The 24,368-nt window shown below is 43.9% G+C and overlaps 1 protein-coding gene across 1 annotated transcript; it reads right to left on the bottom strand.

The window, feature by feature from the left end:
- Positions 1-5,119: 5,119 nt before the first annotated feature.
- Positions 5,120-6,535, bottom strand: LOC129511164 (putative uncharacterized protein ENSP00000383309). Its single transcript, XM_055327697.1, has one exon. It carries the CDS (start codon positions 6,533-6,535, stop codon positions 5,120-5,122), a length of 1,416 nt encoding a protein of 471 aa, XP_055183672.1.
- Between the last annotated feature and the right edge of the window lie 17,833 nt (positions 6,536-24,368).

Here is a 24,368-nt window from a genome sequence, read left to right as displayed (position 1 = left end):
CCTTAGTAGGAGGAGTCATGAGCAGGAATTTAACAAGAAAGCACTCTCCAGGGAGATCCAAAAGGAGTGCAAGCAGCATGCCAGAGGGGCCTGGAACCAGCGTTTGGACCATGTCATTGGAGGGTGGGGGGACATATGTCCTCTGACTGGGACAGTTGAATTGCCCTGACCCAGGGTGCATCTTATGTGTTCTACTTGAACTCTGCCCTTTCATAATAAAAACCAATTACACGTTCTGCCGAAGAGAGGCACTTCAGCATAGATTACTTGGAGCTGAAGAAGGAGCCTCTAGGAACAACAGAACATAGAATATTCTGTGTCATTGTTCCACTGTCCTCCAGGTAACATGGCCATTGTGTGTCTTTGAAATGGTGTGTGTATACTGGAAATGAATATATTCTTCTCCGAAATCCCTGAAATTATTAAACCTTTATAAAGCCTATAACTTCTAATTAGTTCTAAATCACCACTTCCCAAACTGTAATCTAGTACAATCTTCCATTTCCCATTTTGCTCTATTTTTATTAGAAAACATTTGGATTTTCCTAAAACATATTTACTGTTATTTATAATTTGTCTTTTTGATTGAGGATATTAATTAAACATGGCAACCCATCTAAGCTTTCCTATATTTTCACATCATTCTTTCTGCTAGATGTAATCTTTGTATTTACAATCTGCAAACTCATTTTACAGTTAAATATCTTGTCTCAAATTCTCTTCCTAATTGGGTTAGCATAACTGCAGTACTTGGTACAATTTTAATTCTGTTGATGAGGATATTTTCATGATTATCTCTTGATACATTTTGAAATTCTGCCGGCATTTTATCTGACCCAGAGTAGACCTTAACGCCAAGCACTCTGCCATCCTAAATTTCATTATCTTAGTTTATTTATATTTTGCTAGAATTCACAGGATGCCAATGTTAGATATTTCCTGCAAGACTCTGAACTTGCAAAGGCTATCTCTTACATTTTTCTCAAATCTATCTTTCATAATTGTCAGAGTGAAAATAAAACAAAATGAAACAGAATAATATGTAAGAGAACTTTATGTGTCAGTTGGTGGTTTAAAAAAAAATGGGAAGTACCCCAAGGATTTACTTGAATATTGCAACATATCATGTAATAGAAGCTCTTCCAAGTTCCTGTGTCACTAGCCAATGTGAAGAAAAAAGGAAGATTCACGGGAGAAATGAGTCACAAATTACAATTTTCACTGTGGAACAACAAAGTTATCAAATTCTTAGAGCAATCTCATATACCCAACCAGATTTCACAGGACATAGGAAACCAAAATAATCCTGTAATCATTAGAAATAAGAATCAGTAATTTAGAAATCTTCCTCCAAAGATAATAGTAGCTTCCAAAAGGGTGAGCCAAGAGGTGAAGGGGTGAAAGGAGGGAGTGATCAGAATGTCTGGTGGGAGAGTGCAAGGAAGGGGTGCCTTCAGTGCCAAGGCTCTGAGGCAGGAGCATGCTCAGGGAGTCTGAGGGACAGTGAGGAAACTGTAGGTCCTGGAGCAGAGTGACAAAGGGGGAGAATGGTGGAAGGTGACATCACGGGCCTTCTGGGAGGCACAGATCACATTAGCCCAAGGACTAACTTAGGAACCTTGCCATCATCTACAACATCTACAGTCCAGCTCCTGGATAGACTCCAGAGAAATGCAACCATGTGCACAAGGTGGCTGATCCCAGATACCTCCCACCTCGATGCTTGTAGCCAGGGAACTCCAGACACAGTCTAATGCCACCAGCAGGAAAGTGGGTCACTGAATCGTGGTGTCTTTACACAAGGGAATGTGATAGACTAGTCCTAGAGAGGCATACACCCACCTATCATTAACTGGCATGAGCAATGCCATTTATCTGAGTGTTGTTTAACACTTTGTGTGCATGTGTGCATTTTTTTACTAAATTTTTTAGAACCTCGAAAAGAAGGATGGAATTGATTGCAGGGAGGTAAGGAAGATATTTCAATTTTATGAGTCGCCTAAAAGGGCACAGGGTGTGTTGTGTCTCCCATCTCTATTAAGGACTCAGATTGGCTGAACTTCACTTCTTCTTACTGCTAGAAATCAAAGTTATGTCTCAGTGGGTTTAAAAAAGACAATTTTAAGGCTTTCTGGGCCCCTACGATGTTATTAATCTCTGGGTTGGGGAGCTAGCAGAGGGATTGTCCATCTTCCCCTCTTCTTCTGTCATTACTAAATGTTCTTTCAGCTGTGAAGATTGTTGGGGGATCCTCAGAAAGAGCTCGGAGAATTGTCGTTTATTCTATATGCCCAGATAGCTGCTGAGAATGGAGACCCAGAGGACCTGGATCACGGGCTTTGATGTTGAGCACGTGATATATGCCACGTGCATGTTCAGGGTAAGTGGGGGTCACCGTGTAGATGAACTAGAGAAGAACGACACCTCTCAGATTTAGGCTGGGGGATTTTATTTATGTAAATTTTTGCATGTCTTAAGCTGATTTTCTAATTGTTTGGGGGCTTTGTGCCACAGACAGTGCTAGGGTAACTTCACCTCCTTCATGCACAGCCACGTGGATGTTTCTCAGAGACCTAGTCTTTTTCTCCTGTCTCTCTTCCACTCTTGTCCTCTGTGGGCCCTTGTCCCCAGCCACCCTGGCCACACTCACAAGCCCACCGCCACAGTAGTTGGTTCTTTTGCATCTTGGAGTTCAGAGAATTTGACAAAATCCCTCATGAACAAATCATGTGTCAAAATAACCTGAAGGAAAACCTGCTAAGGGGGGAAGAGGGAGGGAAAAGACTCTAAAAACTAAACTTCTACATACTCTTTAATTGTATCAATAGCTTCTTATCGTTCAGCATTCCCACACACAACACTGCATCTCAGGCATCCAAATCCATGTAGTTCTAAAGCCAAAGCCAAATGAAACAAAGATCAAAAATTTTTTAAATTATTTTGTCTTCAAAACTCACCTGATGACAAAGTACCTCCTCTTCTTGCAAGACCCGTTTGTGTAAATATCCAGGCTTTACTGGAGATATGAATGTATTTCATCACAAGGTGCAGCCCCCAGATATTGAGGGGCTCCCAAACTTGCTTTCTTACAATCTAAAGCATACTGAATTCTAAAACAAATCTGGCTGAAGCATTTCTGGTAAGAGAACTTATCAGCTCCCCATTCTGTCTACATTAGCACGTTCTTTCTTGCTTCCTGTTCTCCAAACACTAGCATGGAACACTGTCCTTTTGTAGCAAAAACAAAACAAAACAAAACAAACCCTGTTGTATTAGTACTCCACTGTACTCAGATCTTATAAAGGACTATGGTGTGGGATCCCTGGCTCAGTCGGTTGAGAGTCTGACAATTGATTTCAGCTCAGGTCATGATGTCAGGGTCATGGGATAGAGCCCTGAGTTGGGCTCTGAGCTGCATGAGGAACCCGCTTGGCATTCTCTCTCTGCCTCTCCCCATGCCCCATCCCCACTCTCTCTCTTTCTTTAAATTAAATTCAATTTAATTTAAAAAGACTACAGTGCACTGAATGGTTTCGAACAAGTTGCTGTTACATAGGATCTCTTTATTTGATGTATTTGGCAAATTTCAGCTGTGAATGTTTAGAGTTTTAGTTAATCTTCTCACACTGGAGTACATAATTATTAAGCATGATGGATTATTCCACATTCAGCTTAAACGATTTAGACTAGCTAGCACATTCAATAGTGCTAAATGGTAGGCAACTTGACTTTCAAAATGATGGTACACATTTCTGAAAATAACTTTTTACTTTAAATTGTAGTTCACTATTTTCCATTCCAAAAGCAGAAGAAAAATGTGAAGAGGCCGTTGTGAGCTCCAGGTAGCAATGGGGATTGTTTCACTTATATTGTAAATCACACCTGCAGGCGAAGGGTGAAGAGCACTTACGTAAATGTCTCGAGAAGTTGTTTTGAAGTAACCAAATCAAAATTTTATAGTGAATCCACAGTTTTACTTGCTTCTCCTAAATAAGACAAATTTTATATGGAGTGTGCTCTTCAGAGAAGGCAAAAGTCACAGCCCTTACTGGACTGATAAATAACTAAGAGTTGGCCACAGTGGGAAGGGTGGGCATTTCTAAAGCAACCACTTGCCGTGGGAGGAACAATCCAAAGTGGAGTTTCAGTTTTAAATAAAAAATGCTAAGAGATCCACACAGTGTGCGTATAAAAGGCAAGATCTCCCATTTGCTGCACCTGGAGAGAAGAGAGAGCGTTTGCTTCAGATACAAGAGTGAAAAGAACAAGTCTTTGATTCAGGAGCAAGGGCGCCCTGGAAAGGCTCGTGGTGAAGGGAGGCGGTAGGAGCTCCGGCTCAGCCTGAATCCACAACTTGCAGGGCTCCTTGGAGCGAGAATAATGTTAATAATCATGACGTCTGCAACCGATGCAGTGCCTATTATGTGCCAGGCAGGGCCACGTCTCATTTAATTCTTGCAGGGTGGCCTCCGTTGTGGAGAAGTACCTGACGCTTAGGCCGGGGTGCCAGTGGGATGGCCAAGAGCAGCATAGCTGTCTCTGACTCTCACTCTAGCATGTCTTTGGCCCAAAATCTATTTGAGAGATTGTGTCAGAGTGCCCACCATCTCCCTCTTACCTTCCCCCACCCCCAGTAATCTTACTTTCAAGTATTTTAAAAAAATTTTAAAAAGATTTTATGTATTTATTCAAGACTGACAGAGAGAGAGAGAGAGAGAGAGAGAGAGAGAGGCAGAGACACAGGCAGAGGGAGAAGCAGGTTCCATGCAGGGAACCCGACGTGGGCCTCGACCCGGGGTCCCCAGGATCCCACCCCTGGCTGAAGGCAGGTGCCAACCCGCTGGGCCATCGGGGCTGCCCACTTTCAAGTATTTGATAATGTGTATGTGCAGAGTTGTACTTGCTGTGGCTCGGTGATACCAACTAACAGCAACGGCAACAAATCCTTGACATTTCTTTTAAAAGTAAGATGATAATGACCTACAATTAATTGAATAAATACTAATTTATTAGATTCTTATAATGGGCCAGGTTTACGTTTCATAGAGATCAAACCCAGATATGGTCCCCACCATCATGGAACCGCCGGAGAGTGAAGGATACTAGTTAGATATTCACCTTAACAGGTACATAATACAGACAAATAGGGTGATTGTAATCCCAGGGCCTGTGGTTGGGAGGCGGCGGGAGGAAGGGGGGTGCGGGATGGGGGAAGGCTGGGGGAGAAGCCGCGTGGGCCAAGCACGCGGCCCCACTGGGCCGGCATCCGCGGAGGGGCCTCGGGGCACAGGCGCTGGCGGAGGGTTCCTGGTGGAGGGACATCGCGGAGGGTTCCCGGTGGAGGGACATCCCGGAGGGTCCCCGGTGGAGGGACATCGGGGAGGGTCCCCAATGGAGGGACATCCGCGGAGGGTTCCCGGTGGAGGGACATCGCGGAGGGTCCCCACTGGAGGGACATCCACGGAGGGTCCCCACTGGAGGGACATCCGTGGAGGGTCCCCGGTGGAGGGACATCGCGGAGGGTCCCCACTGGAGGGACATCACGGAGGGTCCCCACTAGAGGGACATCCACATTGGGTCCCCACTGGAGGGACATCCGTGGAGGGTCCCCGGTGGAGGGACATCGCGGAGGGTCCCCACTGGAGGGACATCCGCAGAGGGTCCCCGGTGGAGGGACATCGCGGAGGGTCCCCAATGGAGGGACATCGCGGAGGGTCCCCGGTGGAGGGACATCGCCGAGGATACCCGGTGGAGGGACATCAGCGGAGGGTCCCCACTGGAGGGACACCCACATTGGGTCCCCACTGGAGGGACATCCGTGGAGGGTCCCCACTGGAGGGACATCCGTGGAGGGTCCCCACTGGAGGGACATCCACGGAGGGTCCCCACTGGAGGGACATCCGTGGAGGGTCCCCAGTGGAGGGACATCGCGGAGGGTCCCCACTGGAGGGACATCCGCAGAGGGTCCCCGGTGGAGGGACATCGCGGAGGGTCCCCAATGGAGGGACATCGCGGAGGGTCCCCACTGGAGGGACATCCACGGAGGGTCCCCACTGGAGGGACATCCGTGGAGGGTCCCCGGTGGAGGGACATCGCGGAGGGTCCCCACTGGAGGGACATTCGCAGAGGGTCCCCGGTGGAGGGACATCCGTGGAGGGTCCCCGGTGGAGGGACATCGCGGAGGGTCCCCACTGGAGGGACATCCGCGGAGGGTCCCCGGTGGAGGGACATCCATGGAGGGTCCCCGGTGGAGGGACATCGCGGAGGGTCCCCACTGGAGGGACATCCGCGGAGGGTCCCCGGTGGAGGGACATCGCGGAGGGTCCCCACTGGAGGGACATCCACGGAGGGTCCCCACTGGAGGGACATCCGTGGAGGGTCCCCGGTGGAGGGACATCGCGGAGGGTCCCCACTGGAGGGACATCCGCGGAGGGTCCCCGGTGGAGGGACATCGCGGAGGGTCCCCAATGGAGGGACATCCGCGGAGGGTCCCCACTGGAGGGACATCCGTGGAGGATCCCCAGTGGAGGGACATCGCGGAGGGTCCCCACTGGAGGGACATCCGTGGAGGATCCCCAGTGGAGGGACATCGCGGAGGGTCCCCGGTGGAGGAATATCAGCGAAGGTTCAAAAGCAAAAGAGAGAAAAAGAAAAAAGAAAAAACAAACAAAAAACAACAAAAAAAAAAACCAGAGATTTCATTTGTTGCAAATTGCAATTTCAAGGGTATGGATTTTTTGCATGACTTTAAGAGAAATAGAGTAAAATGATAGGAGAGTAGCATCCCCTGTTGGTTTACTGACTCTAATTAAGGTAAGTGCATTAAAGTAGAGTAGTTTAACAAGAGAAGGTGTAGGAAGTGTCAACATGAATAAAATCTCGAGTAGAAAAGCCAAGAGAAGCCTCTACTACGACAGCCATCTATTTGGCCAGTAACACTGAGCGTGAGAGGAGAAAAGGAGTCAGGAGTCAGAAGAGACCCCCCATAACATGTCCGAGGACATGAGCTCATTGTAGGAAAGAGGTCTCTGTGTGTGTGTGTCTTGTGCGTGAGTGTGTCTGTATGGATATAACGTGTTAGGTTGATTACCTCCGTGCTCAACACACAATAAGCCCCTAAAGAGTACTAACAGTCACACGCACACATAGTTAGGGGGCCTGACGCCCCGCTGCGTGGGCTCTGGCACCTTCTTTTTTAATCAAATTGCTCCGTAAGACAGACCCTACTCTAACAAATGCGCCAACTGAAAAAGTTAAACCAAAGGTTTTTTTTTTTTTTTCCTTTCGATGACTCAAAGAGAAATAAAATCAAAGAAAAAAAGAGTGAGATTTCAAAACGGCTAAGCTACTGAAAAAACTTAAGAACCTCCGGTATCCACCCTGAATAAAAACTTATTTTCCCAAATAGTGTCTTCAAACACTGGGAACACCCACAGCAACGAGATTGAGGCCCACAGCCTGGCACTGTCTACGGGTGTGCTCTGTGTATGATGTGGTGTCATACAGGAAAGCAGTTTCTAGAATTCTTGCCACGTGAGAGGTACTTTCCTTGGCGTCCTTTGTTCTGCAGAAAGAGTTGCTAGGAATGAATCAGGACATGCATATCTGAGTAGGTGAAAGTCCTGGGTTCCTGCCATCCAGAGTGTGGCCCTGGCACCTGCAGAAATGCCTCTCCACTATGGGGGAGCCCAGTGCTGCCCCAGAAGTGGGACAGGAAGCCCAGACACTGTTCTGCGTGCTCTCAATCGAACAGGTGTCTCAGAGCGGGTCAAATCAATGTCCTATCTCACCGGCGTGAGAGTGTTCTGGAGAAGAGGGCATTTCCGTCTCCTCCCACCGCTTTCCACAGCTGCCCCAAGGTCAGGCCTAGGCTTAACACCTGCTGAAAACTCATCTTATTCCTCCCACCAGTGACGGCTCCTCATGGAGCGAACCCCGGGGAGAGAACCATCAATGCCTGTGGCCTCTGGGCCCAAGAAACTGCTTCTTCAGGCTGAGGAGCAGGGCTGAGGAAGGACCCTGTGGCCTCCCCAGCCATCAGTGGGAGGGTGGTCCTGCAGCACCCTACCCTTTGTGCACCATTAGGCTCAAGAGAGATTAGAAAGGGGTTGATGGCTGAGGAAGCTTTAAAAAAAATGTTATTTGATATATTGTGAAATAGATAGAACCCCATTGAATTCCATTGACACTTTCTGAGTTGAGGGAATTCGTGTTGTCACAATTAGCATGACTGTTTCTGGTCGTGTTTAGGTTTGTATTTGCAAGAACACTAACTGATTCGGTTGACAGAGCCAACCGATACCTGGGAGGCGCTTATTTGGTTGAGCACAAGATTATTCAGCTCGCTGTGCCCCTTTGCCTGCACGCACGTCATTCCTACTTCTGAAATACTAATGGTGAATGGTGCGGGCATGGAAAAGTTCTACTTCAGGATTGGATTGTATCCGAGAAAGGCCCCAGTGGAGGACACAAACATAGACGACTGCGAAGATCACTGTATTAGTCTTAATTTTAATTGAAATAGGCTACCGTGGGGGCTGCTTGAGGACCGCATCTGCGAAAAAGAGAGTGAAAGGAACAAGCAAACTTGGCTCATGGGTCCTGGGTGTCTCAGCACAAAAGAGCACCGGTTCCCCCCCCCACACACACACACATCCTCATACCTGTTCTAAGCCTCGGTGGCCCCAATTCTCCAGCCTGTAGCAGGAAAGGCACACAGGAAACGTGTTCAGGAGATGGGTGGGCAGCAAAGAGTGGACTCATGGAGAAGAAAGAGAACTATCCAGTCAGTCTGGGTCCTCAATATAGGTCAAATTTTCAGACATCCAGACTGTTCTAAATGGATAGTAATCTGGCCATTATCCAATTTTAAGGATCAGAGAAGTGAAGTCCCTTCTATCAGTCTATATTTGCACAGTGCTTTATGATATGAGAAGTATTTTCATCTACCTTCTATGATTTGATTTTTCCCAAACCTTGTAAAATGGGTGTGATTTGCAAATGTAACATTGGCGGAAATAACCGAGGCTTAGAGAGTACACTTCTTTTATGTAAGCCAGAACTAAACCCAGGTTTTATGATTCTAAATCTATTCACTTAAAGCATAATTACCACCTAAAGAGAACACATCCACTCTAACGATTCTTTGATCAAAGTGAGGACAACTTGTAATTACTCAGTCTGCCTTTTTACCATTTTTTTTTTAAAGAAATAACATCTTGGTAAATCATCCCGATCCTGTTTCAGATGCTAAAAACTGGTCACCAGGTCCCTGCCTCAGGGAAGCCCGGCTCTGTGCATTCGCGTGTGTCTTCTCCTTTGAGACAAGTCCTCGGACATCCAGCCTGAACTGAAGTGCCTGAGAGCCATATGCACCATGCAGCCCTCTGCTCTGCCTCTTTACAGTGAAGTGACCAAAAGGTCTTCAGGGATCGAGCTCAACAAAACCTCATCTCCCTTGTGTAGCGTATCTCTTGGTGCTGCACGGCCTTGCCGTTGACTTAGTCTGTACCACATCAAAGCCCCCATGAATGTAGACTCTAGAGATTGTGTTTGATAACTGTTCAATAAGCCTTGAATTTTACTTCAAATCTATTTATGGAGAAGGATCCTGCTAAAGAAATCAGTTAAGCATGTTTCTGGAGAGTATTTATACACACAGCTTCCAAAAAAGATTATTCTTTATAATTAGCAAGGTAGCTTTTTCATGTTAACTCAAGAATTCAGTTCAGCAATCATGACCCAAGTCGACACGCAGGACTCTATGAAATCAAATAGAGTTATGATCTAATCAGGGGAACCCGGCTGAGGCTTCCTAACCTGTCCCATGGCCTAAGTTCTACCTGCCGATGTGTAATCGGAAATAATGCAATCCTTTTCTGAAATCCCACAACACCCGTGTTTGCCCCAGACTTCCCAGAAATAGATGCCAAGGAGGCTTAAACATGCAAGAAAGTTATTGAGGGAGAGATTAAGACAAAATGAAGAGAGAGTCAGGAGAGGCTCAGAGAGCCCTTTAGAACACATGCCAGTCGGACCTTGAGTAGAGGAGAGAGGGACAAAGGAACATAGATTGGAAGGAAGTGTCTTGAGTGGCCATGAAGTTCTCAGGGAGGTTCAGCCAAGTTGTCAACAGTCCTGGAGTCAAAGGTATCATATATCAGAGGAGTCCCGCGTCCCCTGAAAGGACCATCCTTGGAATCCCTGTCACGTGCAGACATTGCTAGGAGATGGGAGCTTGGCCTTGCAGTGATGATTGCAGGTGACAGCAGCTGGATCCTTGGTCATTTGGAGACCTGAGACCTACATTCTCGAGGCCACCATCCTACCTTTCTGATAAAACAATCATGTAAATGATGTGTGGTTGCCTGAATAACCCCACACACACTCCAAGATGTCCACGAAATAGTCCCTAAAACCTGTGATTGTCACCTTATGTGGTAAAGTGGGCTTGGCACATGTGATTGAGGCCAGGACCTACAGATAGGAGGACTTTGCTGCATTATCTGGGTTGGACCAATTTAGTCACAAGAGCCCTAGTAACAGGGAGGCAGGAGGATCAAGTCGGAGTAAGAGATCAGAGAGAGCAAGGTTAGAAGAGGCCCACTGCTGGCTTTGAAGGTGGAGAAAGGAGGCAGAGCCGAGGAGAGCAGGAAGTCTCTAGAAGCTGGGTTAGGCAAGGAAGTGGATTCTCCCACAGGGTGTTCAGACTGTTGACTTCAGCCTGGTGAAACCCACTTCTGACATCTGAGCTCCAGAACTGGAAGGCAGCACATTTACACTGTTTTAAGTTGCTAAATTCTTGATAATCTGTTACAGCAACAACAGGGAGCTAGGGCAGATTTCATGACATATCATTCACTAAAACGAGCAAGCCAGAGGAGACGCACATGGTGCTGTGGAGTTCTAGTAGAGACGAGCCCCATGCAGTCAGGGCCAAGACAAAGGTCAGGGCCTCATGACCCAGAAAGACCTAAATTCTAATTCCCTCTCTGTGGCCTCGGACAAGCCACATCACTCTGCAGGGCAGGTTCCTTATAGGTAGAAGGGGATTTTTAGGGGCTGTAGTGAGAACTAGACGTTCAAAGGTATGATAGTAATATGGAAGGATCCCAGGAAATTAGCTCTGTTTGTAGTACAGCTAGGAGTCATAATCATATCATTTTTTTTGATCAGGCTAAATGGTTGTTATTAATTTATTTAGCCAAGACTTTGTTAACGATCTCTTACAGGCCAAGCGCTGGGCTAGGTATTGTGGATAAATTTGGTGAATAACAAAAAGCTCCAATCCTGGGAAGCATGCATGCTAGCAATTAAAGGGAAATTAAATTTCTTAAAAAGATTTTATTTGAGAGAGAGAGAGAGAGAGAGAGAGTAAATGGGAGAGAGATTCTGAAGCAGACTGAATGCTGAGTGCAGAGCCCAATATGGAGCTCAATCCCATGACCTAGAGAGCACAGCCTGAGCCAAAACCAAGAGTCAGGTGCTTAACCAACTGAGCCACCCAGAATCCCCTGGAAATTAAATTTTTTTGATGTAGGACCATGACATCTGTTGAATATGCAATAACACCTAGGTCCAAGACGACTGAAAGGTGCCTTTTCACACAATTCATCTCTACCTTTTCTTCCCTATAGCCTCCAGGCTATCTTTCACTGTCTTGAACTGACTATATTTCTTTCTAGCCCCTGAATATTTGTACTTGCCAGTTCCCTCTGCCTGAAATAGTGTCCTCAGTCTCACTCATGACCTGGTTAATTTCTTATTATTCTTTCCTGGGCATCTGGTGGCTCTCCTTCAAAGGTTTTTTCTGACTACTCATGTTCTAAATGGCTCTTGCTCCATCAGTGTCTATCTCTGCCATGGTCCTTTTGAAATTTTATTTTATTTTATATTGCTATTTATTTTGTTGAAGAACAGTTAATATACAATGTTACATGAATCTTAAGTGTACAACATATTATTTGACAATTCTGTACATTATGCGTTGCCCATCATTATAAGTGTTGTTATCATCTGTCACCGTGCAATCTTACTGCAATATGATTGAATATATTCCCTCTGTGGTACTTTTCATCCTCCTGACTTACTTATTTCAGAACTGGAAGTTTGTACCTCTTAATCCCCTTCATCTATTTTGCCATCCCCCCCTTGTCCCCTCTGACAACCACCAGTTCTCTGTATTTATATCTGTTTGTTTATTCATTTGTTTTGTTTTGATTCCACTTATAAGTGATGTGATGTTTGGGGCGCCTGGGTGGCTCAGTGGTTGAGTGTCTGCCTTTGGCTCAGGTCATAATCCTGAGGTCCTGGGATTGAGTCCTGAATCAGGCTCCCCATAGGGAGCCTACCTCTCCCTTTGCCTGTGTCTCTGCCTCTCTCTGTCTCTCATGAATAAATAAACAAAATATTTTTTAAAAATTAGTGATATAATGTTTGTCTTTCCCTGACTTATTTCACCTAGTACATATATCCTCTAGGTCCATCCATGTTGGCATGAACGGCAATATTTCATTCTTTTTATGGCTGAGTAATATTCCATTGCATGTATATATCACATCTTCTTTATCCATTCAACAGTCAATGGACACTTGGGTTGGTTCTATGTCTTGACTATTGTGAATAATGCTGCAATAAGCATAAAGATATCAGATATCTTTTCAAAATAGTGTTTTAATTTTCTTTGGGTAAATACCCACTATTGGAATTACTGGATCATAGGATAGCTCTGTTTTTATTTTGAGGACCCTCCATACTGTTTTCCAGAGTGGCTGCACCAGTTTGTATTCCCACCAGCAGTGCACAGGGTTCCCTTTTCCTCCACATCCCCACAACACTTGTTTTTTCTTGTCTTTTTGATACCAGCCATTCGGAACCCTTTGTTCTTTCATTTTGGCATTTAGCACAACTTAATTTCTTTAATTTATTTGTGTGATAACTTGTTTGTGTTTGCTGCTCTCCTGGGTCCATGTGCTTCAAAGAATAATGACAACGTCTGGCACGTCCAGCATTGAATGTCTACACGTGGGACAGTGCTTGGACCACTGTGGGTGCTCAGTGCATATTTATTTTGTCTATGAGAAAGTGAGGCTGCTATTGGGAGTGCTTGAGTTATTTTCAGTATTTAAAAACATCAACTAGAAATAACAAGACCTGAATTTTATTAAGCACTTGCTCTCAGAAATAAATCATGATAAAGCAACGTAGACTACAATACTGACAAAGAAAATTACTTATAGTCAATTCTCATTATTTGCAGTAGTTATGTTCTACAAAGTTATCGCAAATAATGAATTAGCAAATATCCAAACCATTGTTCCTGGGGGAAATACAGGGTTAGGTTCCTGACAGCCTCTAGTAACAGCATTTTTCATAACCGATCAATATATAATCTTGCTTGATGGGTGTTACTGTTTGAAGAAACCTTATTTAATGTACAGTATTCATTCATTAACATTGAACAGCACAGCACTAGACCTCGTGCCTGAATGAAGCTTACCTAATGCACCAATTTCCTCCCTAACGGCATCTTGCAGCCTTCTTGCACTCAGAAACACTAGACAGCACTTTGGCACATGGTTGTGGCTGATTTTAAGCAGCAAAATCATCAACAAAAAGCAACTAACAAAAAAATGTGAAAAGTGTGACATAAAACAGACCATGAAAAGGACACTTGTCCACAGCGTGAGTGTACAAACAGGAAGACAGAGTGTTGCTGTGTCCGGCCTGAGCTAGGAAAGTGCCCATGAGTCAAGGATGGTAGCCTCTGCACGTGTTGCTGAATGACGGTGAAAGACTTGCAGGGGACACACATATTTTAGCGAACAGTTAACATGGGCATTTCTGGAGGTTTCATATCTGGCACTTGAGTGTTTTGGATATTCAGCATTGGATGTGCTTGGCCACACCCACAGTTGACGGCTGATCTTTACACTGTGGACCGGCAATCAAAAAGGCCTTTGGCTCCTGGCCGATCTCATCTCACTGCATCTCATTTTTTCTGTAGAAATAGATTTAAAAACTCTGCCCCCAAATAATTCATGGTTCCTTCTAGAAAACAACTCAAAAGATTTAGAGTTAGAAACGATGCAGAAAGACAGCATAATATCAGAGAGGTGTGGGCGACAAGGGCCAGAAATTCTACGTTTCCTTCAGATTTGCTACAGACCTTAGGCATGTTGTGGCCTCTATGAAATTACAGACTCACTTCTTTGCAGAATGGGGACAATACTACCACCCCCTTTAAAAGATATTCTATTAGTGAAGTAATGAAAGTGTTTTATAAAGGGTCACAAAAATACACATGCGCACGTGTGCATCTGAGTGTGTGCACGTATAAAACCGAACATTTTTGTCTATCACCTCTTACATCACATTTGTCTCCCTTCTCCCAGTCTGGTTCTCTGAAAACCGGGGCATTATGTGAACATGTATCTGAAGGATGAATGGCTGTTGAGAAGCAGAGCCTGGAAGAGGCAGGCGTGGGCGGGGGCAGGTGCGAACACGAGGTACAGATAGGACGCGAGCGCTCTGTGTGGGAGGGTGGGGAGGATGTGGGCTGGGTGTCACTTGAGCAGGAGATGTCGGTGCCTGCTTGCCCTATACCCAGGGAGGGATGCAAGATCTCGGCCTTAACGTTTATTGTTTTCTGAGCTGAATCCGGTACACAGTGCACTCTTAGACGTGCCCTAAATTTCGCTCCCATATTCCGCAGAGGAAAGCTGTGGAGTCCCCGGCAGCCAGCGGCGCAGGGGCTGCCGAGCAGGATCAGGATGGGATGTGTTCTCTGCACAGGTTGCTGGTCCCTGAGCTGCCAGCCGATTCTCTCAGGGAAATAGCGCTGAGTGATGTGAACCTGCCTCCTCAAAGCACTGAGGCCTCACGAGCAGAATGTGTTCTGCGTGTACTTCAAACGCATCCCAATGAGGCCTGGGCCCCCAGTGCTCTGTCTTGGTTCCGAAGCAGATGGAGGTTGGGGGTGGGGGTGGGGGTCTGAAACCAGAGGCATGGGCTCTCCAGGCCCCTGTTGGCCCTGAAAGAGAAAATCTGTCACTGCCGGTGTTCACTCCCCCTTGACATGTGCAGAGCCCTCTGGAGAGTGTGAAGGATGAAACAAGGTGATTCAAAGAGAGGCAGAAACAGAAAATGCAACCAGGAGCCTGCTTCTACTGCAGACTGCGGCTGCTTGGCCTCACTTGGGTAGATAGGACATTTGCTCATCCCACATTCAACAGGCACAGGACAGGATCCAGGGTTGCTTTCCCATAGGAGGTCCAGGCCTAACAAGTGGAGTCCCCCTAGGAATTCTCAGGTTGTCACACTCTCTTACTTCTCGTGGGTAATTGGTCAGGAGGTCGTAAGGACAGAACACTACTCATGGTCAATCTTTAGCAAAATAACTGGGGAAATCATTGAGGCTCACTGACCAGGAGGTAGTTCATGTGTAAGAGTGACATTACAGAGGCTGAACGAAGGGAGTTTCTGTGAAGTGAAGAGACATAAAGATTAGAGAAAATTTAACACAACAGAACTAACTAAGCTTGGTGACCAGTTAGATAGGGTGGGAGGCTATTGGGCTGAAGGAGAGAAGATAGGTTAGATTTTACCCATTTGGATTTGATGGGCCTGCGGGACTCCTAAGACAAGGGACTCAGTAGGGAGTTTGATACATAAGTCAAGAGCCCACAAGTGGTTGTGCTCTGGTATAGATGTTAGAGGCAACAACTAATTCATTTTAGCTGGAAATAAGTGGAGGAAAACAGAGAGAACACCCAGGGACAGCATTGCTGGAGGAGGACACTCACCTTCTGTGCCATATGGTTTATGTGAACGTCTCTCATACCCTATATCCTGAAGGTCAGGAATAGATTCTTTTTGGATTCCTGTATCTTACGAGAATGTCTGTATAATAATCTGTTGTCTATTCCCTCGTTTATTCAATAAAATATTCATTGCATGCCTGCGATATACCAGGCTCTGATCTGATCAGTCTCTGGCAGTATCGCAGTAAATGATACTTTAGAGGAAGAACAAACTAATATATGAATGAATGAATTCTGCATGGAGTTTTAGATTTGTATTAGTTAAATAAAATAATTTGATTGGACTTCTGTACGACTGCCCCATCGTGCTGCTGAATCTCTGGCAAAAAAACAGTTGGCCAGTAAGTACATGTTGATGTTCCCTGGAAAGTAACTTGGCCATAGTTTAGCACGATCTCAAGGTCCTGTCTACGGCAGAGTTGAGACTTGAGCAAGTGCATGAAGTGCCTTCGATGTATTCTCGTACAGCTACATCTGGACATCCCTATTTTGTTTTTGAATTTTTTTTTTTTGGACATCCCTATTGAAGTCTGTGGTGATAATGCAGGCTTTCTCTCTCTGAGGAAAAATACAACTTGAGTCTGGCCTTTGTTTCTCTTTTCTCTTTCTGCAAAGCCTTCCCGTCTCTGCTTTATTGTTTTCTTTCATAATCTCCTGATTTTCAACTCCTCAGCCCTGTGTGCAGCTGTGTCTGGAATTGGCTCTCTCTTGCACTGTTGCTGATGGGCCATAGCCACCAAAGACATCCACCAGCCTCAGGTTTTCAAGGGTGTCTGGTTGGTGGGGGCTGATACTAGTCTTAGGCAAAACCAGGGTCGAGGCCAAGTCATGGACAGCCAACACACACATGAGCAGGTCAGTCAACCAAGCTTTACTGGAAGACCTAAGGTGCTTCCTATGTGCAGGTTACATAAACGCCACGTCAGCATGGAGTGCTTCTGAGGGAGGCTTATTGTTCTGATGAAAACTGTTCCATCGTTTCTTCCTCCATTCTTCACAGAAGGATCTTGGTTCTGCCAACCTGGCTCACCTTATCAAACACCTTCCTCCACAAATAACCCCCTATCCAGATATGGGTGCCACCCATATCTGACATCAAACTCCAAATGTTAGAAATAGTCCACAGCTGCCTCCAGGTCCTAAGCTGCCCTCCATACAAACGTATCCATATAATGCATCATTCAGCCAATTTTTTCTTGATCTTGTTATTGACTGGTATCAGATCTCAGGAGAACAAGGTTACTGGTAAGATTCCACTCTAGAGAGTACTCCTGAGTTGTGTGTATGCGTGTGTGAGTATGTGTGAGTGTGTTGGGGGTGGCGTTGTTGCTGTTATAATTTTAACTACTCAAACATTTTAAGATATGTCCCCTAGAACTAATGTTGGATTATTAATGGAAATTATTTTTATTTCAGTGCCGACACTTTACTCTTTCAAATAAGGTTTCTCTTTTAACCTTTTTTGACAACTAATCATATTAGTTGAGTCTATGTTTAATGAGATACAAAGGTCAATGACTAAGATTTAAAACATAAAGATTCTGGTCCAGTTTTGTGACTTACTGACTGTGTGATCTTGAGCAGGTCATAAAACCACTGAACCTTAATATTTTTTTTTATTTGAAGAACAGCATCATGTCTGCCCAACTGTCACAGATATGTTAAAAAATAAATCATATAAAAATGTTCAAATTATTTGTTAACTCTGTTAGACAGTATAAATGAAGGGCAATTGTGGTGTCACTGCCATCGTCTTTATAATTACTTAATTCTCTTGACCATGTATTTGCCTTTCTGCAAACTTTCATGAAGACAGAGATCATATTTAAATGCATACGTTATACACAGTCATATTAAAATATCCAGCACGGTGTGTGACCCACAGAAGACCCACATGAATCTTAGGTGCAGAATGAATAGATCTTCTAGATGAGAGATTTTCAAAGAGAGTAGTAAGTTACTAGTGAATCATAAACTGAATTTAATGGAACATGGCTAGCATTTTTTTTTAAAAAGGCAGAACAAAATGAAATGAATAAAATGAAAACAGAGAATCTTGGCACAGTGCAGCCAGTAAAGTTGGGAACACCTGTGCTGCAGTTGTGACTTGCCTGTCATAGATGAAAGTGTATGTTTGCATTTGTATGAATCCCAGGATATAATACATTCATGCTACCTATCTGGAGACATGGTCAAAATGTGAAAAACAAAACAAAACAAACAAACAAAAAACCACCACTATGTCTCTAGACAAGAGGAATCCAGATTTTCAAATCTGTGGAGCATTCCACAATAGACAATATGAGTGAAGAAAATTCTGTGTTGGAAGTGCTCAGGGTACATCTCAGGAGAAAGTATATCTACACAAGTCAGGCTCATTTCTTTTCTCCTCTCAGGAGATCTATGAAAGTAACAGGGAGAAGATAAAAAAGAAAATAGTACCAACTCCACTTTTAGTTGAGTTTAGCCACACAGAAAATCCAAAGATTTCTAAAATATATATAAAACCTGTCAAAAAGAATCCAAGATCATGCAAAAACTCTGGCCTGAGGAGTGGAAGAGGAGAGGCCAGAACTAGTGAGAGATGCAGCAGGTGACCTTGGAATAGGCAGGAGGGTCACCCTGAAATGACAGTGTTTGCTGTGGGTGACAGCAATGATTTGGACACCAGTAAGAGCAGGGATGGGGGTGGGATAGTTTGTGGACCTAGTCTGAATCTGGGAAAAAGATAAAGTAGGGCACAGAATGGTCCCCACATTTTATTAGAAGGAAACTGTTTGTTTCTGTGGCAGCAGAAACTATGGAGCCTGTGAGCTTTGAACTTTGCTTTGCTACCCTGCTGCACTAGTTTTTCTCCAATGTCCACCACTCTCAGAAATCGATGGTGGGATCTAAGAAGATCCAACCCATCCAATACTAAGAAGCAAAAAGGAAGACACAACAGAGACACAGATACATAAGAAACTAATGCAAAAAAAAAAACCTGGCAGCACATGATCGCTTGTCAGAAAAAGTGTTGCCATGTAGCAATGAAAAATTTCCCAGTTATTTCCCTGATAAAAACAACAGTAGCAGCAACACAAAAGGCATTGAAATAGTTAACTCTGAGAGGAAATATCACAATTCAGAAGTGTAAGACTGAAGGAAGAAACTGCAAGCCGGTGAGATCAACAGTGCTGGCATAACTCCAGAACAAAATGGAAGAAAAGAAACAAAAGCATCAAAAAAATGAAGTGTGGGAGAGTAGACACTTCACCAAGTCTACTAAGAGATAGGCTGCAAATGAGAGATGTGGGGAAAAAGTGAAAGGAAAACAAAGGATTAAAGAGGATAAAAAAGAACAAGAGAGTTAATGAAAGACTAGAAAAATAATGGTAACACTCACATAATAGGAGTCCCCAGAGGAGCATCTGAACACACTGGTGTACAACAAGTATTTAAGGTGGCAAGGCAAAGCAGTCACTTTCCTGGAATGAAAGATTTGAATCTACATATTTAAAAGTCTCCACTTTGTGGAATGGAAAGTTGACAGACAATGGTCAACTTCCAGCTATACATGAACGACATTAATGCTTTTAAAGATAAAAAAATCCCTTGGGCAGCTGGGCGAAAAGCCATTAATAAATTAGGATAATAAGAATAGTTGGTCCCAAATTCCTCACCCTCTTCAAACAACATGTTTCTCAAGAGAAAAATGAAGGATGTACCTTAAACCCTATACTAGTGTAATTTCAAAATCATCAGATATTAGAATATAAGAAATTAAACCATCAACATATGAAAAGAAGCAGAGGTATAGTGACCTTACAGCTTTGTATTGAAGAAAACCATTTTTATATGGCTCAAAATTTAAAAGTCATATGGGAAAATAATGATAAATCTATGTAAAAAAAATCTACAAAAATCCCCTTCTGCATAAGAATAGTCATATAACAAAATCAAAAGTGAGAATGCTAGAAAATGCTTATATTTCCTATACCAAAAAGACTGACATCTGTTATATATAAAGAACTCTAAGTGGGCAACTGGGTGGCTCAGTCAGTTAAGCGTCTGCCTTCCGCTCAGGTCATGACCCCAGCATCCTGGGAAGGACCCCCACCCACATGGAGGCCCACACTGGGCTCCCTGGTCAGAGAGGAGTCTATTTCTCCCTCTCCTTCTGATCCTCCCCCCTGCTCATGCTCCCTCTCACTCTCCTTCAAATAAATAAAATCTTAGAAAAAAAAAAAGAACTCTAATAAATTTTTTATAAAATGACTAACGACACAGTAGAAACCCCGGAGAAGGGTAGGTGAGAGGACAGTTCAGAAGAGGGGAACTACAAATGGCTCTCAAGCATGTAGAAAGGTGTTCAGCTCTTCTCATGCATGAGAAGAGCAACCAAAAACTACACCAAGCACCACTTCTGCCTCTGTGTTTCGTAAAAGTCAAGCATTTTGTCATACTGTTGTCAATCTGTACCAGTGGCCACGGTCAGACATAGATGACAGGATTGTAAATCATTAAAATCCTCTTGCAGGATAGTTCAGTAGTATCGTTGGAGTCGCACGTGCATGCAGCCTCAGACGGGGCTTCACACTTTTGAGGCTTCCGTGAGTATATCCACATTTATGTGAATGATGGAGGGACAGCACTCTCCGCCACTGTGGAGTTCTGAAAACCGGTGGCATGCCCATCAGCAGGGGCTATTTGAATACCTGGTGCTGTCTCTATTACTGAGAGTCTGTCTGGCTGTTAAAGAATATAATGATGGCCCTCTATTGGTACATGTAAATATATTCCACATACACTTCTGGAAAAAAGGAGGGAGACAAGTATGTATTTGTATTTTGTGCTTGAAGAGATTCTGGAAGCATACCCAGGGAACTTAGTGGTTCTCTGATTGTGTATGGGCCACCAGATGGAAGACTATATGCACCAAAACACATATTCCTTCTGATAAGCTTCATAAATCTAAAACACTGACACATATACACACTTGCAAAATCTGAATGGATGTAAGGATTCTGGAGGATAATTTGGAAATAAATTTCAAAAAATATAAAGCCTTAAAAATAAATATACCTCAAGGGCCCAATGATTCCATTTATAGGGAATTCCCATAAGTCTAAAAACAAACTTTATAAGCCTTATGATTCCTTCTAAGTACATTAATGAATTAGAACAGAAAGCCATTTTCTTAAGTAATGACGGATATCTCAAGTGAAAGGCCGGCATTTTTTCTTACTGGGAAACACTAGAAGCATCATAGTTAAGATCAGCTGAAAAGCCAATAAATGAGATTCTCATCACTGTCATTTAGCACAGAGTCACTCACTAGCAGCTCCAACTAGAGAAGCAGTAAAAATATAACAAAAACAAATCAAAGGAATGAGCAAAACAATTTCTATTTGCAGGCATTAACTAATTTGTCTTAGTTTGAGTACATTGGCAGCTTTTTCCCAGCTTTATGGCTTTGTCCTGACATTACTCATCGAATACCCTATCCCTTTGCCCATTTCTTGAAAGGACATATACATAGTCTGTTTATACCTTTATTTTGTTTCATCAGCCTATTTGTCAAGTTCGCTGTCAGTGCTCCTTTAGTTTCTATGTTTTTGTGCTATATTTTGATATTTAGTACTGCTCATCCTCTTCAAAAATAAAAAAAATAATTTTCCCATGTCTAAAATTACCATAAACTAAATGCAAAAAAAAGAGGATATATTGATCAAATACTTAAATACCCAACAACAGCCAAATTAGGGACACTTGGGAGGCTCAGTAGTTGAGTGTTTGCCTTTGGCCCAGGGTGTGATCCTGGAGTCCTGGGATTGGATCCCACATCAGGCATCCTGTATGGAGCCTGCTTCTTTTTCTGCCTATGTCTCTGCATCTCTCTGTGTGTGTTTCTCATGAATAAATAAAGTAAAATCTTAAAAAAAAAAAAAACAACAGACAAATTAGGTGATGCCTGACCCTCCTCCGTGTATTCAGCATTGCTCGCAGGGTGGGGAGGCAATGAGTATTAGCATAATCTGTTCATGGGAAGGAAACTTAGGCAAACATTACAAAGGGAATAATTTTCAACAATAATATATGAATTCTCTGTCTTTATCTTATTAATTATTCAAACATCACCAGTCCATCAGTAAAACACCCAGACCGGTGCAATAGCAATTACATTGAGTCATATTTGATATTCTGCTAAATTTTAGTTACACAAAAACCATATACTTTCAGACTATATTATGAAGTTTTACTTGTCAGGGTGGGCAAGTAAAATCTACTTTATTTAACAATTTCTTGGTTTGTTCTATAACTTTCAAATATTTTGACTGATGGACCTCCCTCTGTATTCCTACCCTAGGCCCTGAAAATTGAGAGATGGGCCTCCCCATCACCTCCAGCATCTGTGAGGTCTGGATGTGTCCCTGAGCTGGTGGCTTCACCTCTAAGCATCAGGGCAACCCCACCAGCCCTGCCACCCCCAGGATCTGCTTTTTTAGAAAGTGCTGTGCACACCAGAGGGTCCTCTGAGTAGAATTTGGTGGTCTTATTTCCAGAGCAGACTCTAGTTGCCTAACGACAGTGACCACAAGTTGTCTGACATTTCTCACATATCTAGCCTCAAGACTAGGCATGCAAGTGCCTCTTAGCCCCTTCTAGCTCCTGCACCATTCTGCAGAAGAGCCAAGAAGCTGAGAACATGATTTGAGGGTCTTCGACTCCAGTCCTTGCTGTTGTTATCCTGCAAGAGAGAGAGGACCAGTGGCCTTTGTCACCAGGCTGGCAGTCTTTGTGGCCATGAGACTGGGAGGATGGACCTGACAACCCATTGTTCGAACCACTATCCTTATCCTGCCTCTCACCCCCTTATTCTGAATCTACAGACTACAGTGCTCCTCCTTCTGGCCAAAGCCATCAAAGTGTGTTTCTATCAACGGACTGGGCTAACATATGACATTCCCGCTCACTATACTTCTTTCCCTATAACTACCAAAAAGCCAAAAAGTATCCTCAGGAAAGTGCAGATGGGTAGTGGTGGGAAGGACAGAGACCAGAAGAATCAAAGCTTATATGAGTGTGTACATTCTATGTGGAGATCTAACGTGAAGATCTTAGCTGTGCTGACATTCTGGAATCCCTGTGCTGAATCATTGCTGGTCAATTATTTCATGGAATTCTTTAGCAGGGGATCCCTGGGTGGCGCAGCGGTTTGGCACCTGCCTTTGGCCCAGGGCGCGATCCTGGAGACCCGGGATCGAATCCCACATCGGACTCCCGTTGCATGGAGCCTGCTTCTCCCTCTGCCTGTGTCTCTGCCTCTCTCTCTCTCTCTCTGTGTGTGTGAGAATATCATAAATAAATAAAAATTTTTAAAAAAGGAATTCTTTAGCAGAAATGGACTGGGAGCCATCTCTTCACTGCCAAGTTTTGTCCTGGATGACCCTCAGCTCCCAGGTGTGCAGACCAACCATCCCTGCCTCTTACACATCCCCATCCTGCTCGCCAACATGTATGCCCAACTAAGGCTCCTTCTCAGTGTGGAGAACAAAGCCATGCCCATTTAGATAGAAATTTGAGGGATATATGACCTTTATTTCTACATAAGTGTTGTTTGGTCATGGTTAAATAAAAGGAAGCATTTGCATTAGATAAGCTCCTTTATATCTCTTTTTTTTATACATAAAGTCCTCTTCAGCATTTATCTTGGAGATCTTAAATTCTTTCAGACTAGAACACCAGCACTAGAGTTTACTTAGGGGTGCACTTGTGACTGCCTAATGCAAATCATCTTTTATTCAACGGGAAACTTTGTGATGCTGACAAACATCACATCCGAATAATGGTTTAAAGAGATGGGAACAAAAAAAAGCAAAAGCAGCTATGCTTAACAAGGTCTGGGAAATGATATTGACATTTCATCAGAATTATTATGTCGTCCAGAAGAAAACAAATATTCTAATGAGAGGAAGATTGAAGGAGGAATGATCAATATTTCTCTGGGCCACTGTGGAAGCCCATTGGTCAGGACCTTTCAGTGAGTAAATTGGTTTAATATGTGTATAGAAATAGTTCTCGGAGTTGGATTTTCTTAATATACAATTATAATAATTTCATAGGTTCAAATTCCGCCCCCCCCCTTTGCAAATAAAGCAATAAAAGGGAACATATGTAAGTTTTTAAAGAGGAATCTCCTGGGGGAAAAAAACCCAAGTCACCACGTCAATTTCATGCCTTTTTTTCCAAGTGTTTTGGACTGTAAAATAAGAGCATCTTCCAAAATCACATTAGTTGAAGCCTTGGGTGGTTGGGGAGTGGAGGCCAGGAGAAATGTTCCAGTGAATTTTGCTTTCCTGAAGCTGTTGTTGAATTACTCACAGCCCATCTGACTCATGTTCTACATTCTGAACTCACCACGAGGCCTTGGTGCACTCATGTTCCTCTGCATCACAGGCTAGAGATATTAGGGAGCCCACCAGGAGAAAAGAGACTATGCCAGCATTGGCTTTGAAGATTTTACTAACACAAATGACATTGAAGAATAGAGTGTTCCCTTTTTCC

The sequence above is a fragment of the Nyctereutes procyonoides genome, unplaced genomic scaffold (assembly GCF_905146905.1).
Source record: "Nyctereutes procyonoides isolate TBG_1078 unplaced genomic scaffold, NYPRO_anot_genome, whole genome shotgun sequence".
In the NCBI taxonomy this organism is placed as follows: domain Eukaryota; kingdom Metazoa; phylum Chordata; class Mammalia; order Carnivora; family Canidae; genus Nyctereutes; species Nyctereutes procyonoides.
This window is presented reverse-complemented; position numbering and strand designations above follow the sequence as displayed.